The sequence below is a fragment of the Camelus dromedarius genome, chromosome 27 (assembly GCF_036321535.1).
Source record: "Camelus dromedarius isolate mCamDro1 chromosome 27, mCamDro1.pat, whole genome shotgun sequence".
NCBI lineage: Eukaryota > Metazoa > Chordata > Mammalia > Artiodactyla > Camelidae > Camelus > Camelus dromedarius.
The window spans coordinates 4,589,284-4,609,206 of NC_087462.1; the positions used below are offsets into that span (position 1 = coordinate 4,589,284).

Consider the following 19,923-nt stretch of genomic DNA (forward strand, 5'->3'; position numbering starts at 1 on the left):
GAGGTCAGCCTCCTTATTGGTGAGATGAGAGGACCAGACCCCATCCTCTTATCCTTACTCTCCAATCTTTGACTTTCTGAGATACAAAAAGCAAACTTAAGAACATTAAGCCTGGAAGAAAGACCCTCATACTTTACCTGGGATCCGCACGTTAAAATGAATCTCATCCTTTTGCCAGGAAATTCCCAATGAATGATTTCTAAAAATGACTTTACTGAATATTTCAACATTAATTCTCTTTATGTCTCTCCCACAAACTCACGTATGGCTCCTTGATGGAAAAGACATCCAATTTTAGGGGGAAAAGAAGCAATACTTCAGACTGAAAATTTCAGGCCACTCCGTGTCATCATCCCAACCATCCTGGAGAAAGAATCAGTCGTGTTACTCAAACATCCATGAGAACCGCTTCATGGTCCAGGAGAATTGTTGGCAGAACGTATGCTTTGGTTGAATGATATTTTGTGCCTTGCTTCACTTACAGCCCTTACGTTTTCAATTAAAGTATTTTACACGCAAACATATAGATCTTAACACATACATTTTGATGAGTTTTCAAATGTATATACTTGGATAACTATCCATCTTATCAAGCAAATCAAGATATAGAATGTTTGCATCACCCCTGAAAGTTCAATCGTTTATCCCATCTTCCACCCCTGAAGCAGTCACTCTTCTGATTTTTATCACAGTAGATTAGTTTTGCCAATCCTTTAAGTCCATAGACATGGAAATTCACAGGTATGTCCTCCTGGTATCTGCCATGTTTTGCTCATCGTGATTTTTTTTTTTTTTGCAATTCATCCATTTCATGCATATATTGTTAGTCTGATCCTTTTATTTGCTGGGTAGTATTTCACACTATTACGTCTTGCGATTTGTTTATCTATTCTCCTGCTCATGTACATTTGAGTTATTTCCATTTTTTTCTATCATAAATAAAGTTGCTATGAACATTCTTATGGCATTATTTTATTAATTTTTATGGCTGAGTAGTACTCCATTGTATAAATACACCACATCTTCTTTATCCAGTCATCTGTTGATGGACATTTAGGTTGCTTCTGCATCCTGGCTATTGTAAATAGTGCTGCTGTGAACATTGCGGTGCATGTGTCTTTTCAAAGTAGAGTTTTCTCCAGATATGTGCCCAGGATTGGGATTGCTAGATTATCTGGTAACTCTATTTTTAGTTTTGTAAGGAACCTCCATACTGTTCTCCATAGTTGGACTAGCCACGTTTTGAATGCTCAGTAGTGACATGTAGCCAATGGCTACCAGATTTGGGGAAAAAAAATCATTAAAACGTGTCTTTTCAGAGCAGTTCTAGATTTACAGAAAAGCTGAGTTGAAAGCACAAAGATTTCCCGTGTACTCCTCCCCTACCCCACCCCACAGTTTCCTCTTTACAGTGTCTTGTGCACCTTCTCTGCAGTTCTGTCCTGAAAGGGTTAAACAGAAACCCCAATATATGAGTGTTACCAGCATCCATCCCACATCACAGCGCTTGAAAACACAGTCAAAGGTCTGGCGCAGAAGAGTTTATACATTTGTTCAGGACTCATCAGAAACGCAGCTGCTGTTGAAATCAAAAATCTGTAACTTGGTTAAGAACTGAATAACACTTTGTTTCAAAAAGGACTTCCCTTGCCTCCCCGCTGCTGCCCAGACAGCAGGCAGGGATGGACAGGTCTGTCTCACTGAGCTTCCAGCCTTGAAAAGGGAAGGCTAAAAAGAAAAAAACAGCAAAATGTTAAAAACTCTCTTCCCCACCTCCTCCGTTGGAAATAGCAAAGTCAGCGAGAAGCGAAGAAATAAACGATGGATGGTTCGGGGGTGGGGGGAGGAGAAAGCACAGGACAGGTGATGCAGAGAGCTTTGGTCCATCTCCAGCAGTCCCCAAGGCACCACTCATCACAACCATCAAGCAGAAAATAAAGAAGTTAAAATGCACTTACTGCTGGAAAATGACACCTTTGCTAGGTCTCTGGTTCCTGCTATCTGGGAAAAACGTATAAAGGGGGAAAAAGTCACTAATCACCACACCTCCATCTGTGTATACACTGCGTTTCATTCTCAGAAAGCAGTTGGGATCAGCCAGTCTGCATGCAGAGAGGAAGCTACAGGAGCAGAATGGTAAAAATTAAGAGTAACGTATTAGAAGCCTTGCAAAGCCCAAAGTCTGTCTGCGAGGTGCGAGGCGCAAAGAGTGTAAACATGTCCTTACACTGTGTATTAAATCGTCATTTTCCAACTTATTGAAATGCTAACTTCATCATATACTGATCTTCAATATACACAAAAACCTGTGTCTAAACCCTCTGAATCACTCCCTCAATCGTTTGTATTTGATGATTCTCTTTCCTCCAGTAACAAACCTTACCGAATGTTTTGGTATATCACTTCTTCCATATTCCCCACCACAGTTCTTCGTTTTTCTTAAATGTTCTTATTTCTCCTTTTAAATTTTCTATTCTATGTGAATTTGAGAATCAACATTTCCATCTTTTCAAAACTACATCATGGTTCTAACTTTATTACAATGAATCACATGGTTAGGGTGAAAGTTACCTCTGTACAATGTGGTAAGCATTGATAAATTTGGCATTTTCCTATTAAAAACCAGAATTCTTATTTCCTTTCATAATGTATTATCATTTTTGTTTTATTTTCCCTATGTATTTGCTTTAAATGCACTGATTTTTATTTTTTCCATCCCTCTACTTGCTTTATTTTGCTCTTCTTTTTCTAATTTCTCAAGAGGAAACTTTCATTATGGATTTGAGACCTTTTCTACTTTCCAGTGTGTGCCTTTAGTGTTATAAATTGCACTCTTAGCACTGCTTTAGCTGCATCTCACAAATTGTGATACATTGTATGTTCATTTTTATTAATTTCTATGTATTTTTTACTTTCCTTGAGAGTTCAGACACTGCGGGATATTTATATTCTTTCATGTTTTAGTTATCACAATGATGCTAGAAAATGCTAGAATAAAATTGATTTAAAACTTTAGTAGGGAAAATGATGTGGGGGAAAGGGAAGTTCTGTGCACTGTTGGTGGGAATGTAAATTGGTGCAGCCATTAAGGAAAACAGTATGGAGGTTCTCAAAAAATTAAAAATAGCACTGCCATGTGAACCAGCAGTCCCACTTCTGGGTAAATATCTGAACAAGACAAAAGTCACTATTCTGAATAGTCATCTACACCTCCATCTTCACTGCAGCATTATTTACAATAGTCAAGACATGGAAATGACCTAAATATCAAAAGATGAATGGATAAAGAAAATATAATTCTACATTTTATACATATATATGTATGTGTACACATGCTCATATCCATACACACACACACACATATGTACATACTCTTTAGCCATAAAAAAAAATTAGAAAATCTTGCCGTCTGCAACAACGTGGATGGCTTGTTGAGGGCGTTACACTAAGTGAAATAAGCCAGAGAAAGACAAATACTGGAGGATCTCATTTATATGCGGAACCTAAAAAAATTTTTTGTATTTTTAAAATCTCATAGAAAAAGGTATCATATGTGTGGTTACCAGAGGTGGAGAATTGGTGGGAGGAGAAATAGGATGAAGGCTGTCAAAGGCACAAACTTCCAGTTATAAGATGAATAATTACCAGGGATGTAATGTACAATGTGATGACTACAGTTAACGCTGCTGAATGATATCTATGAAAGTGTTAAGAAGGTAAACTCTAATTCTCATCTCAGGAACAAAGCATTTTCTTACATCTTTTTTTTTTTTTTTTTTTTTTAGTATACGAAATGATGGATCTTAAAGTTATTGGGGTAATCATTTCATGATATGTATGTCATGTAATTACACTGTACGCTCTAAATAGTGTTGTATGTCAATGATATCCCATAAAACCAGAAAAAAATTGAAGATAAAAAGTGCAAAATTATAAATGAAAAAGGACAAATTACACTGTTTTTCTTTTCGAATTACTTTATTAAATCATAAATGTACAACTGCTTCTTAACTCTACACATGAACTTTTTAAAGGAATACATTATGTCTTATTACACCATAATCCTGGCTAATAGTTTTTCAAAACTTTGAGAAAACCCTTTAAAACAGTTTTACATGTCACCCAAAATGCATACATTTAACATTATCAAAAGAAGAATGCTTCTACCTTCTTACAGAGACTCCTAGAAAGAAACAATTAAGAGCCTAAGAAACTGTCACAATGGCATTTTTTTCTAACAATCTTTCCTCCTCGGTCAGGTAATGTTATTAAATAATCCAACCCATTCACAAAATGCCTCTCTGCATCTGCTTTTGTGTCTTCTGCTACATCACCGCATAATTATGCATGAGTGAGATGTGTTGCCTTAACATGGTTGTTTCCATAACCTGAAGCCGTTCTGTGACCTCTGGGCTCTCATCCTCTCCTATTAATACACTGAAGCCCATGGCAAATAGGAAGAAGCTCAATATGCACTTCTCCCTCCATAACCCTCACTTCCTCCACCATATGGTCCCCTCATGTTCCTGCCAACACCAAAGTTCCCATTCTTCATTGGACCGTAATTACAAGGTTGCTGGTTATAATTCCCAAAATCACTGTAATTCCCACTTCCGTAACTTTCACCTCCATAGCTGTCAGAACCACCTCCAGAGCCCCCAACCTGGTTGTCATATCCAGGTCCTCCACCACCATGTCCTCCTCCTCCACTGCCGGGGATACCTCCAAAACTCCCACCTCCAGGTCCTCCTCCATAACCATAATAACCATCCCTAAATCCAGGACCACTTCCATGTCCATCAAACCCTCCTCTAAAATTCCTTCCTTGTCCTGGTCCAAAATTTCCATCACCACCAGGAGAATCTCCAAAACCAAAATTACCTCCTCTTCCACTTTTAGAACTTTGGATTTCCTGCATTTCTTGTCTAGACAAAGCCTTGCCTACTTCCACATGATGACCATTGATGGTGTGGTGTTTCTGCAACACAATCTTATCCACGGGGTCATGGTCATCAAAAGTAACAAATCCAAAGCCTCTTTTCTTTCTAGACCACCTATCAGTAATTATCTCAATGCTATCAATTTTTCCGTATTTCTCAAAGTAATCCCTAAGATGATGTTCCTCGGTATCTTCCTTAATTCCACCAACAAACAGCTTCTTGACCGCTGCATGAGCCCCCGGCTTTCCAGACTCCCCTCTTGCAATAGCACGTTTGGGGTCCACCACTCTCCCATCAATTGAATGGGGTCTGGCAGCCATGGCGGCATCGACCTCGGCCGTGGAGGAGAAGGTCACGAAACCAAATCCTCTGGATCGTTTGCTTGCAGGATCCCTCATTACCACGCAGTCTGCAAGGTTCCCCCACTGCTGGTAGTAGTTCCTCAGACTTTCTTCTGTGGTTTCGGAGCTCAAGCGACCAATAAAGAGTTTCCGGAGTTGTTCCTTTTCTCTCGTGTCCCCCTTCACAGCGGCCGATCTCAAAGTCGGCTCCATCGCGGACCCTGTGGCTTCCGCGAGATTTCCGACTCCTCGCCGCTGGGGCGGACAAAGGAGATCTCGCGAGATGAAGGCAGACGAACCGGCCCCCGCGCTGCGGCGAGGCTCTCCGCTGGTCCGGGAGCGGCGCGTGCGGGAAGCGCCTGCGGGGGAACCCGGCGCTGCTGCTCCTGCCTCTGCCGCCGCGGCCGCCCTTGAATCAGTCTCGAGCTCCTTTCAGTTTTCCTGCAAAACACCGTTCCACAGAGTGACCTTCCTGATACAGTCATCAAAATCAGTATTACATTTTCTCTGTTAATTTTTTCAGTTCACGTATGTGTATTATTATCTGTTTTTTTATATTATTTTTCTCACTAAGTTGGATCCTTAGTGACGGGAAGACTAACGTGGACTTCAGTGCTTTTACACTGACACTCATTTATTCACTTTGCCCTTAGAAGGTGCTCAGATATGTTTTTTTGAAACTAGTCAAACTCCAAAAAATAAATACTTTCTGAATTTTTCTGATAAATTCACTCAACTAGAGTCATACAATGATATAATCTCTTGTGGTAGACTGCAGTTGTCACTATAATTTCAAATCCTTTCTCTCTGTAATCCACTCTTAAGTCTCTGTTCACAATGATCTGGTTAAAATGTAAATCAAATCAGTGCACCCTTTCTTTTAAATCTCTCATTTCTGTCTTCAGACGCTATTTTTAAAGGAAGAAACTAAAAATCTTGTTTTATTCCTGTTGTCCCGCCACAATTATTAATACTACCTCTTTCGTTACTCAGGACGTCTCAGTTTGGGAGGAAAATTACTTGATTCACCCATTTACAGAGCACCTACTATATGCCAAGTTGTGAAATGAAACCCAGGATTCTGAATTTAACAAAAACAGTGCCCCACGTTATTTCAGTTTTGATGAGAGGAAGGGGTTACAGACTAAAGAATGTCTAATCTAGTGTTAGGTACAATTGAGTGCTGTGATAACCAGTAAGACCAACACAGAGACAGAGAGAAAGAGGGAGATATGAAGGAAGAGAAGGAAGGGAGAAAGAAATAAACAACAATTATTGATGAAGAAATTGGGGAACGTCGTAACTGATGACATATTTGAAGCAGAAAACAGAATTTTGAAAAAAAGAAAAAAAAGACCGAGCACATTGTGGGTAAAGAGCTTTTCAGAGACAGTTATTTAAACAGCACAGTCAATTACTACTTCCACAAATAGTGATTTTGTTAAATAATTTTTTAAAACTCTGGCCTATTATCCCAAAAAGTGTCATACACAAAAATATACAAACCCTTGAATATTTCTTAATACTAACACTATGTAAATAGCTTTCAATAAGATAGCTTCTTGTTTTAAAAGCTAGCTCAAAGAGATTTTTACACCACCCCCCACAAAAGAGAAAAAAAGGATACAAATGGACACTCTTGCCATCAGTATGGATTCCACACTCACCAGAAGAGTTTGGCTTGGAAAATAGGCGGATGCAGCTTCCCCTACGTTCAAAGGGCTGTCCTCTGACCCACTCCTGAGATGCAGAGAGCCTGAGCTTGCTAGAAAATGAAGTGACTTCTGCCTCTGTTCCCCCTTTATAGCGGAAAAGGGTGGGTAACCCAATCGGTGGATAATCCAAAGGACACACCCTGTCTCAGATTGATGGGATTGGAGAGGTCCCTAAGTCTTTATACACAAACACAAGAACTTGAGGCTACCAACATGGTCAGATACTGACGTAGATGAAAAAATTTAATACATTTGTGTATGGGAGTGGTATTTGCAGTGTCTGCCAATATTTTAATGTTTTCCTTCACTCAGTGTGGATACATTCTACAAAAATAAGAATGGAAGTTTCTATATACAAAAATATCCATACAACTTATATTTTAACAGAATAAAATGGAGACCGTTTAAATGTTTATCAGTAACAGAATGCCCAAATTTTTATTAACAAATCTGCAACGTCTATATCACACACAGCCGTTCAAAAGAAATTAGTGTTTCGTGCATTCACGTGACACCAAATCACCGGTAAATTTGAGATGATCTCACCCATCTTATTCTTTCTTTGCCCTTTGACCTAGATAGTCTATTAACTCTCTTCACCTCATTATGATTTAATTCTTTCATTATTTCATTTTCCCTCTGTCATCTTATTTGAAATTATACACATATCTTGGTGTAGTTACATTAGTGATGGTGATTAGCTTGTAAAGCTTGATTCGATGTAGTTGAACACAGATAATCACTTTTACTACCTTTCCCGAAGGCTAATACCTTAGAACACTTTCAATTCCATTTTAATGTTCCTGACTTTTCTACGTTTTTTTTTAATGGAGGTACTGGGGATTGAACCCAGGACCATGCTTTACCACAGAGCTATTTCCCTCCCCTGTTTCATGCATTCTAGTTCCATATATATTTGTACACATAAATATATAATATATAAAATACATGTATTTTTATCTTCAAGAGATTATTTCTAGAATTGCCTTTTTCCAAAAAATTCATTTATATTTATGTCTAAATTATCTTTTCCCTTTATTCTTTATCCCTTCCTGTGTTCCTGGTTTTCAATCTGAAATTATTTTCCTTTGGAACTTAATAATTCTCTCTAGTATGTTATCTTATTCAAGGCTGCTAACAATGAAATGTTTCATTTTAAGTATTTCTAAGACATCTTTACTTGGGGCAATGTTGATGCTGGTTATAGAATGTTTGAAATAAAATTATACTTTGTGTGATATTTATTATATGTGACAGTGTCACTGGGCTAAGGGATACCCAGATAGCCGGTTCAGAATTATTTCTGGGTGTGTTCTTTAGGGTGTTTCTGGAATAAATTAGCATTTGATTCTATAGACTGAGTTAAGAGATCCACCCTCACCAGTGTGGGTGGACGTTATCCAATCTGCTGAGGGCCCAAATGGAAAAAAAAAGAAAAAAGGTCAAGGAAGAGTGAATCCATCCTCTCTTCCGGAGCTGGGATGTCCATCTGTTCCTGCCCTTGGACTCAGAGCTCCTGGTTCTCAGGCCTTTGGACTCAGACTGAATTACACCACTGGCTTTTCTGCTTCTCCGGCTTGCAGGTGGCAGATTGTGGGACTTCGCAGCCTCATAACCACGTGAGTGAACTCCTAAATAATTCTCCTCTTCTGTATGCTTTACATCGTGTTGGCTCTGTTTCTCTGGAGAACCCTGACTGATACACATTATTCAAGTAAGAAAAGTACATCTGGAGGAAATTTTCCAAGGCATAGGCGTCTCCCCCACACCCTTGAAGGAGGCGATCCATCCTACCGTGGCAGCTGGTGCACATGAACATGCAAAAAACACACAAAAATGAATAGACCCTCATGCTCAAACTAACTCTGACTCTCTCTCTCTGCCTTACCGTTGATCACAGCAGTGATTTCTATACAACAGGTTATAAACTTTTTGCTCTATTTATTGTCTCTTTCCTCTTATGAAGATTAAATTAGAGGGCAGTTGATTTCTGGATCAAAGATTTTATACCAGAGCTTTGCACATAGTAGGTGGTCTATAAATAGAGTGACCAAATGATTTTTCTCTCCAAACTGGGACACAATGGGGAGCAAAGAAGATAGTGTTAATCATTAGAACAGGAAAACAGGATAAATATCTGCTGAAGACAAAAATGAAGGACTGAAAAATTACAGTGAACCATCAGGTATTCATTTTAAACAGATCACTGTGATTAGAATCTCATGATTGGATTACAAGCAGAAAGAATTTGGGATCTAAACTGTCATTGCAACTTACTGCAGTCTATCACTCAAAAATGATTATCTTTGCATAAGTGTAGTTAAGTAGATGGATTTTAAATATCTCAGGAAGTAAAGGTTAAGTGTTTGAATAGTTTATTACATAAACGGGTCTGGATTTGGCACTGGGTAATGACCTTCACTTTTCTGTCCTTGTCACACATCAGCTTGACATCCCAGAATCCCATTCTCCACGTGTGATGCTGGTACCTGCCGCTGCTTCAGCATCACCTGGGAACCACTTAGAAATGAAAGTTCTCCATCCCCACCCCAGACCTACTTGGACTGAGGTCTACAATCTGAGTTTTTAAAACCCTCCACTATATATAAAATAGATAAACAACAAGATCCTACAGTATAGCATGGTGAACTCTATTAAATACCTTACAATCACCTACAATGAAAAAGAATATAAAACAAAATATACATGTAACTGAACCACTATGCTGTACACCAGAAACTAACACAACATCATCAACCAACTATACTTCAATAAAAAGGAAAAAAACCCTTCAGATGATTGCGATGCACTCTATAATTTGAGACACATTTCTCCAGGGAGAGGAGGGTAGACTATCCAGATGAGCTGAGAACATTCTCTGTGGGCGGCAGACTTTGTCCCATATTTTATTCAAATTTCACACTTCTTTTGCTTTTAATGGGAAAGCTCAGAAAATATACCCCAGCTTTAGAGAGGAGACCATGAAACTGAGGCCAAGCAGAAAACTGGTTTAAACTCTCCACACCCTGTAAGGCTGACCAGCTGCCTATTTCAGAGTTCAGTCGCTAGAATAATTTTCCATCCTGACAGTAGGTCAGGGACAGTCAATGGGAGGAGAGCTTGGGGGAGCCCCGGCAGGTCTGCGGGAACAGGAGATGGCAGGGCCTCCAGGCTTGCAGCAGTGAAGGAGAACTTGAAAGTCCTTTGGATTTCGCAAGTACCTTAAAAGCATTTGCACTGGGTGGTCCAGGCGAATCCCTGGACCAAGCTGGGGGTGGACGGGGGTCTGCACACCAGCCGTGACTCCACTGGGCGGTGTCTGTGTTGGGCAGAGATGAGTGCAGAAATTGGTCTGGGTCTCTTACAGCCCCTCTACAGGCAACGAGTAACTACTGCAGCTAACGGAGATCAGAAGCCACGTGGGAAGTGAAAAAAGCACAGGAGGGCCTGACTGTGATCCTGAGGGCAGATGGGATTGTCAGGCAGGCAGAGGGAAACAGGAGGCAAGAAAAACTGCCTGAAAACACAGGGAGAAATAGAGTCTTTGCAGATCTGATTAAAGAAGTGAAGATGAAGTTATCCTGGGTTGAGGGTTGGGACTAAACTGAATGACTGGTGTCCCTCTAAGAAGAGGACATGGAGACGTGGAGGCAAGAAGACTGTGGAGATGGAGGTGGAGGTTGGAGCTACGCTGTCACAAGCCAAGGAATACAGGCGCTTCCAGGAGCTGGAAGAAGCGTGGGAGGGTTCTCTGCTGTTGAAAAACTGTCAGTCAGATGTGGGACTGCCCATTTATTCTCACTCAAACCATCAAAACCTGATAGGACTTTGTCTATAAAATCCTAATGACCAGGGGGCCCATCTTATGGATAGCCTGACATCGCTGACAGGACAGTTGCCATCATTTAAATTCCTCAGGTCCACAGTAATCACACCTGAACACCTGCATTTTTCCACTAACTCCCGGAAATCATAGGTCACATCTGGGAGGTGCTCAGCAATCCTTCTAATGCATGGGAACAGAAAATCCAACTAAAATTAACATAGGATAAAATGACTTAGTAGAACATGAGAGGAGAGAAGAGAGGACTCAATGAGGGAAGAAATCAGCTCCTGTTAACCGGACTTGGGGAGTAGACTGTGTCCAGGCACAGATACACGCAGTGCACAGAGGGGGCAGGTCTTGTCCTGACCCTCCTCCCTGCCCACACCCATCTTGCTCTCCTCCTGCTTGGCCTCAAACCCAGGCCGCCCCACCTATGCTGTGACCTCACACAGCTCCACTCCCCAGAACTCCAGGTCTGGCAGATGAGAACCAAGCATATACCCAGCTCCACCTCCTGTTCCATAAAGAACCGTGTTGCTGGTCCCTGTGGGACCAGACAGGGCCATGTGACATCCCCTGTCCCAGGACACTGGGGTTGGAATATGCAGATTACCTCACACTGAAGAGCTGGAATCTGTCCTGGTCCTGGGATGGAGTCGGCCCCACACCAACGCTGTGGGCTCTGGGAGGGACCTGTCACTCAGTTAAACCCAGAGTCCGTGGTTAGGGGCCCCAAGGCACAGCTGAGGACTCAACGCACGTTCTGCCCTTCTGTTCTCAGTCACTCTTTGGCCCTCTGTAATCAGCCTTCCTTCTCCACCACTGATAAAACTGCTCCATCAAAAGTGTTCAAGGAAATCCAAAAAATGCCAGATTTTTCCTAACCTACATCATACTCTTTCCTTCTTGATCTAGTGAAACAGTCTTCCCCTCTGACTTCTGTAACACAACACCTTTATTCCACCATTTATGTGTTTGGCACAAATGATTAATTAAGACATTTATTGAACAAATGGTTTACAAATAAAATGAACTGTTTATTAACAAGCAATGTTGTGTTTATTGAATAACTACAAATTACGATGTACCCCACACTGTGAGGTGGACAAGTTTTGGTGACTCAGGACCTACTTCAGGGCAAAGGCAATAAGTTTGCTGGCAAGTCATTTGCAGCATAAAATATTTCCAAAGAATATGTTCCTTCTTAAGGATTGAAGGTCAAATCTCTTTTAAAAAATCAACCAGGAAATTTTTAGGTAATAGATAAGGATGTAACACATAGCTTAAGTGCTAACTGAATAACATTAAAATGTCTTATACCTGATTTAGCATTTGGCACAACAATGACCAAAAAAAAAAAAAGGTTGTAACTCATGTCAGAATGAGAAGCAAAAGCAAGCTTAATAAAATAAGATTTTTCTCAATTTAATATTAAAAAAATAATCTCTTTAGAGTAGGTATCATTTCCTCCTTGAGTGTAATTAATGTAAGCAAATATTATACTAAAAACACTAAAGAATCCCTCAGGCTAGGTTACCTCCATAGGCTTCAATAAAAAAGTCATGATAAACAGAAATTGAGGACAGCAAAAATCTTTTTCTTGTCACATGAAACCCCATCTCTTAACACAAGACCCTTTACTCTTCCCATATTTGTCAAACACAAGAGTTCAGTAGAGTATAATGTTAATATCACAGAGCATCTTGGTCCAGAGCAGGAAGCAGGGTTGACATCCAACCTTCACAGGGGCCACACCACTCGGCTACTTCAGGATGACCTTCTACTTTTCACCTAGTTCTCAGGACCTTCTTTTGGGCTCCTGGCTCTCTCCATCTCCCTGGCGAGCCTGTCTGCCCTCAAGGCCACAGCCAGTCTCTCCCTTGCTTTCTTCACTTTCCGAGACTGTCGGCGAATATCTGCATATGTGACTGGTTGTCGGCACAGGGGCTGCGGGAGGAAAAGATCCAATCCTGGGACCGTCTCTGACCCATCTGAAGACTGGACAGTGATGGGCTCAGGGCTGGTGGGCAGAGACCCTGCGCCAGCGTCACCCAGGGATTCACCTGCCACACCCGCTGCGATTATTTCTAAGATACTTGAGGAGCTCTCCAAAGTGCTGAAAGGTTCTCCTTCAGGGCTGCAGGCCTGGAGTCCCTGCAGTCTCCTGTATGCACAGACTTGCTGGGGTTTCTCCAAGGTCTCCTCCCACTTCCTGCACTTGACTACATTGCCAGGATGGGAGGTAACCCTTGTGACCGGGCTCTTGAAAATGCAGCTGGTCAGCCTCATTGGAAACGCAGCTCTGTCCCGTTGTCTCCACTTGGCTCTGGCTAAATGGACTTTTCTTTTCTTCTCCAACATCTGGGGCATCAGACTTCTTCTGAGCTTCCCCTTTGAAAACAAAGTGAAATGTAAAATTTGAATAAAATTGGGGGTGGAATGACTGCCAGTCAAGGAGAATGTTCTTAGCTCATTGGATAACCACCCTTCTCTCTCCCTGGAGAAATGGGTCTTGAACTGATCTGTGCATCACAGTCATTTGGTGGGCTCTTAAAACTCAGATTTCTGGATCTCAACCCAAGTGAGTCCAGCGTGGGGACAACAATTTGCATTTCTGTGTTCCCAGCTGATGGTGACACTGCTGGTACAGGCATCACACGTTGAGAACTGGGGCATCGAGCAGATATGCGTCAAGGACAGAAAGCTCAAGGTCACTCCCCAGCACCAATTCCAGACTCTTGCCCCTCCACCAGCCTCCTCTAAGGATGTTCTCCTCTTCCCATCTCTGTCACTGTCAACCACACACATGCTGGTATCCCTTACCCACCATCATTTGGACAGAGGGATCACAGTATCATTTGTATCCCAAGATATTAAACTTTTCAGTATCTCCCTTTCACTTTGCTTTAAGACACACAATCACTTAGTTTTCATCGTCCTTTAGTGCCTCATCTCCAGCAAAATCGTGTACCTCTCAGCCCTTAGACTCATTTTCACACCCAAGTCCCACCTTCACTCAAATATTCTCCTGCTCCTAAAGCAACTTAGAAAATCCATATTTCCATCGCACAGTTCCATTTAAGCACAAAGAACTCCTCTGTAAACAGTCATTTTTACTCCTCTGACTCCCTTCCTTCCCTGCTCCTCCTCCTCTCTGTCAGTCTGGGCTCTACCATCTCACTTAACACAACAACCAATGCTCCTTAGAAGTCGGTCCTGCTCACACATCTGTTCCAGATCTACACCTCCCTCTAGACAATCCCATCCATCTCCCTGGCTCCAAATATCATCAATGAACTAGAAACGCACACAGAATCGGCACCGACCTGGCTTTAATCATAAAATCCAAGTATCCCTCTGCCCACTCACCATATCGTTGATAAAATCAATGACTCAACTCACCAATCAGTGACCAAGTCCCATGTTGAACCGGGTGGTTCCCCAAATCAATCATGCTTATCTCAGTGTCCCCTAAACTCATTTTTTGGTACTAATATCCCATCTGCCCCTGAATGGCATTCTGGACACCCTACCTCCCCACACTCTTATTCCAATTAATCATCCATTTGCCTTCCTGAATCCACCTGAAGTTTCTCAAATTTTGAATAATTCTTGCACACCTTTCATTTGACCTAAAAAAATGCCATTTCCACAGAATGACCTTTCCTGATCCAGCATCGAATTAACATTACATTTTCACTGTGTTAACTTTTTTCAATTTTTAATTTGATTTGTAGTATTATCTATTTATTTTCTATGTCTTCCTGACTAAGTCAGGTACTCGAGAGGACACATGAGGAACTGAATGTTTACACTGATGCAGTCACATCACTTTCACGGCTGAAGGAGCTCAGATATCTTTTCTGAGAGAAGTTATTCAAACTCCAAAAAATACTTTCCAAATTTTTCAAATAAATACACAGAACTACCAATATTAAATGATTTCATCTCTTTTCTGGTAGACTGCAAGAAATTATTCCTAAGATTTCAAATCCTTCCTCTCTGTAATCCACTCTAAGACTCTTCACAATAATCTATTTAAAATGTAAACCTAATCAGTGCACCTTCCTTTTAAATCGCACATTTCTGTCTACAGAAGATATTTTATAAAATAGAAAAGCATAAATCACATTTTATTCCAGTTGTCCTGCTGTTATTAATACTACCCCTTTTATTACTCAAGATGTTCTAGTTTGGAGGGAAAATCACTTGATCCTCCCATTTATAGATCACCTATCATATATGCCAAGTAGTGCACTAAAACTTCCCACTCAGAATTTAACTTAACAAAGTCATTGCCCCAGACTATTTTACTCTTGATAAGAGAAAAGGGTTATAGACTAAGGAATGTCTAATAGTGTTGGGTATAGTTAAGTGCTATGATAAACAGTAAGATCAACACAGAGACAGTGGCAGAGGGAGATACGGAGGAAGAGAAGGAAGAAGGGAGAAAGAAATTAACTACAATTATTAATGATGATGAGATTGGGGAAAGCCTAACTGATGACATATCTGAAGCAGAGAACAGAATTTTTATAAAAGAAGGAAGAAAAAAAAAAAAAGACCAAGCACATTGTGGGTAAAGAATTTTCTGTGAAGGAAAATAATTTAAACACCCTAGGACCAAATACTACTCCCACTACATAGTGACTTGGGTTTAAAAATATTTTATCTACTATCCCAAGAAAGCAGCATATATAAAAATACACAAAATCTTGAATTATTTCTTAACAAATATTAACACCTAGGAAATAACGTGCAATGAGGTTACTGCTTGTTTTAAGAGCCAAAGTCCACTAACTTAAAGAGATTTTACAGAAGGAAAAAAGCATACAACTGGACACTCTTGTCATCAGTTTGGATTCCACACTCACCAGAAGAGGCTGGCTTGGAAAGGTCGATGTTGGTTCCCCCATCTTCCAAGAGTTGTCTTCTGACCCACTCCTGTGATGCAGTCTGTGGTTTGCAGGAAAGTGCATTGACTTCAGCCTCTTATTCCCCTTTTATAGAGGAAGAGGGTAGATAATCCAATCGGTGGATAATCCAGAGGAGACACCCTATCTCAGATCAAAGGGATTGGAGAGGTTTCTAAATCTTTATACACAAGCACAAAAATATGGGGCTGTTGACACTGTGGCATGCTGTCCTAGATGAAAAAATGTAATCCATTTGTGAATAGAGGTGCTATTTGCACTTTCTATCAAAACTTTACTGTTTCCTTTTTTATTGATGTACAGTAACAATTTCTGGTGTACAGCACAATGTCCCAGTCATGCGTATATTAATGTTTCCTTTTTCACTCAGTATGGATGCCTTCCACAAAAAGTTATGAAAGTTATGCATCTCACAAATTTTGATGTTGTATTTTCATTTTCACTTAGCTCTATTTATATTTCCTTTGAGAAGTCCTATCAGAACTATGGATTTTTTAAAAATGTGTAAATTTCCAATTGTTTGGTGATTTTCCAAACAAAATTGACTTGAAGGATGGTCAGAGAACATACTCTGTTTGATTTCAATTCTTTTAAATGTGTTTATGTTTATTTCATGACCCAGAATATGGTCTATCTTAGTGAATATTCCATGGTGCTCGATTTGAGTGTGTATTCTGGTGCTGTTGGGCAGAGTATCCATTACGTCAACTGTGTGTCTTATAAACGTCAGTTGATACTGTTGTTTGATGGATTGTTCAGTACTTACCTAATCTCACTTTGTCTAACAGTACTATCAACTGCTGAGGGAGATGTTGAGAGGGGCGTGGAAGTTCCCAACTATAATTTTGGATTTGTCTACTTGTCCTTTCAGTAATATCAGTTTTTAATACATATATAGATTCTGTGTTGTAACTACTGTCTTCGTGGTGGATTGACCCTTTTTTCATGATATAACATCCCACTTTGTCACTTGTAATTTTCTTTGATCTGAAATCCACTTTATCTTACAGCAATATAGGCACTTGGCTTTTTTTAATGTTTGCACCGTGTAAGTTTCCCTCCGACGTTCTGTGTAGAACTGAGCCCCAGCCCTTCGCACATGCCAGTCTAGCCTTATTCTTGCCACGTGTTCGCCCAGCAAACTCGCTACCCGCTCACAGCCCCGCCCCCGGATAGCCACGCCCCCCGCTCCAGAGGCCGCCCCCGGGCCGGTCGCCGCCCACGACCCCCGCTTCCCAGGCAGATGCTGGTCCCCATTCCCAGGCAGATCCGGCTCCCGCCCAAGTTTGCACAAAGTAAGCAAACGAAAAGCCCTCGGCCGGAGGCTAGGGTGCGCGGCCGCTGCCCCCGCCGGCAGACTCAGGTGGGAAAGCCCGAAGATCCCCATCTCCGCCCGGCAGCCCGAGACCGGAAGCGGAAATGCGGCGCGGCGGGGGCGGGGAGGGGGCGGAGTCTTGCCTACGGCGGGGAGTCCAGGCCGGTCAGCACGTCGGGGCGGAAGCCCGCGTGACGCGCGGGACTCGGTGAGCGGCGGGAGGGCAGGGGCTCGGGGGAGTCCGGGGCGGGGTGGGCGGGCGTGGACGGCGGGCAGTCCCTAGTCACGGGCTCTCGCGTCCCAACGTCCCTCTCGGGAGCCCCTTTTCCTCCCCAGGGGCTTCGCATCGTTTCCTCGGCCTGGGAAACTTATGTTTTCACGCTGCCCCCTCCTCAGAGTCCCCCGCATCACTCTCACCTGGGGGCCACCCTTCCCACAACCCCAGGGTGCTTTTGGCCACGTCCGAAGATGCTCTAGGTTGTCACCACCTGGGAGGGAGAGAGAGGTGTGCTGGCACCTGGGGGTGGTGGCCCGGGACGCTGTTCAACCTCCGGTAATGTACAGGACGGCCCCCATGACAAGGAATTTTCCAGCCTCAAATGTCAGCAGTGCCCCGGTTGGGAAACCCTGCTCAAGGGTCTTAAAATCTCTGAAGTTTTGAATGAACTGTGGAAATCGTCTACAATTCAGCTGTCACTTGTAGGGCCCGTAAGTGGCAAGTCGTTTTTAAAGTGTCTCGAGTCGCCATAAAATCTCTGTCCAGCCAAATGAGCTGAGCTAATCAAATGCACACAGTGTGAAGCTTTTTGTCCCATTTGGGGAGCAGATGGCTGGATAGGATTCAGCAAAAGCTAGCCACGGCCAACAGTTAAATCAGTAAATACACACGCACAAAAGCTGAATGGGGTGGTTTTTCTATCCAGTAATTGTATTACACCCTATTAAAAGCCTCAGAAGCAATATTTGTACTTTTTTCCCCCCACAGACAAGAAAAGCATCTCTGGATCTAAAGTTTCTGTTGACAACGGCCTTAAAGGTCCATGTGTCCTGGGTGATCTGTGGATTTCTGTGTGACCAGGTGAGTAGTGTATGGAACTTGTAAGATCAGGTTCCAGCAGCTTCAGCTGTGCGGAACTGCTCAGGGGCCTTACCGTGCTCAGGTTGAAAACACAAGGAGTCGCTAAGAGTCTGGGGCTAAAAATTAAATTACTCAATGTCCTTATAAAATATTCAAATGTTTAAAATTTTGATTAAAACTTTTCTTTGCAGTTGGTTCAAAACTAAGATGATATAAAAGGTTTACCTTACGAAGTCTTGCCCTCACCTGTTCGTACATTCTATTCTTAGCCACCTATGGGTAATTACTTTTATTGGCTTACCATGCATTTTTAACCTTCCAGGTTTTCTTTAAGTAAACGCAAGCAAGCAAATATATTATCATTTCCACTTTACTTACACAAAACATTGTGGAACTGTATGCATTTTTCCTTGCCTTGCTTTTTTTTTTTTTTTTTTGGCTTAACATATACTGAAGATTTTTCCATTGTTAGTGCATAGAGTACTTTGCTCTTTTTAACTGTGAATAGTGTTAGAAACCAAAATCTAGACACTGGGTGTGCTAAGCGCATCTGGAGTATCATGGCTTTTAGGACCTTTCACTGGATATAGCTAGGAAATACACATTTTTTTAAACCATAAGTTTAGCATATTTCTCACTCAAATTTAACTTTACAGTGGCTTTTTTCCTTATCTTCTTTGATTTCATATTAATCTCTCATGTGTTATATTAAAAATGTTGGTTCCTAATAACACTAATCTGTTTACTTGGTGGTATTCTCCATCAGTGTATGTAACAAACTACTCTCCGAAGCTTTGCTGTTCTTTCCTAGCAGTCTCGCTTCTGGAAATATGCTCTGAATGTAAACCTCCCAAAATACAAAACAACATATACACATGAGGTTATGCATGGGAGGATTATTTCCAACAGCAAAAGATGAGAAACAACTCAGATGTCCATCAATAGGAAACTGGCAGAATTGGCAATATACTTTGTTTTAACGTCATACGTAAGCATTTTTTTCCGAACTGTGTTGTGATCATGTTTCCAAGTTGATGTGCAGTTAGGCTCATTTGGTTATTTGTTTTCAGTGGGAAGGATTGCAGTTGTGTTTTTAAAATATGGTTCCAAAGTCAAAACTATATAAAAAGTCATGTCTAGGGGAATCTAAATTCAATTCTCGTCTCCTCAGTTATTCTTCTGCCCTTATTGGTTACCATTTACATTCATTTGTTTTATCCTCTCTGCATTTCTTGATCTGGTAGATAAGAAATAGCATCAGTGTGGTTACAACATGCATCTCTGTTTCTGTGAATAAGATCTCAGTGATTCCACCAAAGGCATTGTCCTTGAAATGTTAGTGGTAGAAACCAGAATGTGCCATGTAGAGTGAGCAGGAGGGGAGAAAATGAGACAGAGTGAAAAAACTGGCTGTGATGAGGGAGACTGGGTGATAAATGGGAAGAAAGCTGTGCTCTTGGGGTAGATTTATTTCGCTGCTGAAAATACTACATTGGGTTTAAATGGTGTGAGGAAGTCTGGTGGAGTGGGAGAGCTTGAAGAGAGGGGGGACTAGACATAACTGATAGTGTACAGCTCCTAAATGTGGGCGGGATGGAACACAGAGCAGAGCTGCAGAGCCTGGCCCAGGACCTCATGCATGCTAAGCACGTGTTCCACCACTGAGCTATACCCCTACCCCCCTGATTTATTCATTATTTAATTACTGCATAAAAAATTATCCCAAGCCTTAGTCCCTCAAAACAACAAAAATCACATATCATCGCTCACAGTT

The 19,923-nt window shown here is 41.5% G+C and overlaps 3 protein-coding genes across 5 annotated transcripts in view; 1 reads left to right on the forward strand and 2 right to left on the reverse strand.

Moving 5' to 3' along the window:
* Positions 1–940, forward strand: part of LOC105087661 (adhesion G protein-coupled receptor E3) — a 35,999-nt gene extending 35,059 nt beyond the window's left edge. The window contains exon 18 of one of the 3 annotated variants that reach the window (XM_064479811.1): positions 285–940. In XM_064479811.1, coding sequence (XP_064335881.1) covers positions 285–326 — 42 coding nt within the window. In that variant the 3' untranslated portion in view covers positions 327–940. The remainder of the gene's footprint in view (positions 1–284) is intronic. The other 2 variants (XM_064479813.1, XM_010978367.3) reach the window with 2 other exon arrangements.
* A 3,212-nt stretch (positions 941–4,152) lies between these two features.
* Positions 4,153–5,556, reverse strand: LOC105087662 (heterogeneous nuclear ribonucleoproteins A2/B1-like). The gene has a single exon (XM_064479583.1). It carries the CDS (start codon positions 5,492–5,494, stop codon positions 4,466–4,468), a length of 1,029 nt encoding a protein of 342 aa, XP_064335653.1. The 5' UTR covers positions 5,495–5,556; the 3' UTR covers positions 4,153–4,465.
* Positions 5,557–12,613: 7,057 nt separating this feature from the next.
* LOC105087663 (methyl-CpG-binding domain protein 3-like 2B) lies at positions 12,614–15,738 on the reverse strand. Its single transcript, XM_010978369.3, has 2 exons — positions 15,697–15,738; positions 12,614–13,213 (listed from the first exon to the last, which is right to left on the reverse strand). The coding sequence occupies exons 1-2, from the start codon at positions 15,736–15,738 to the stop codon at positions 12,614–12,616; spliced, it is 642 nt and encodes a 213-aa protein (XP_010976671.3).
* Positions 15,739–19,923: the final 4,185 nt, after the last annotated feature.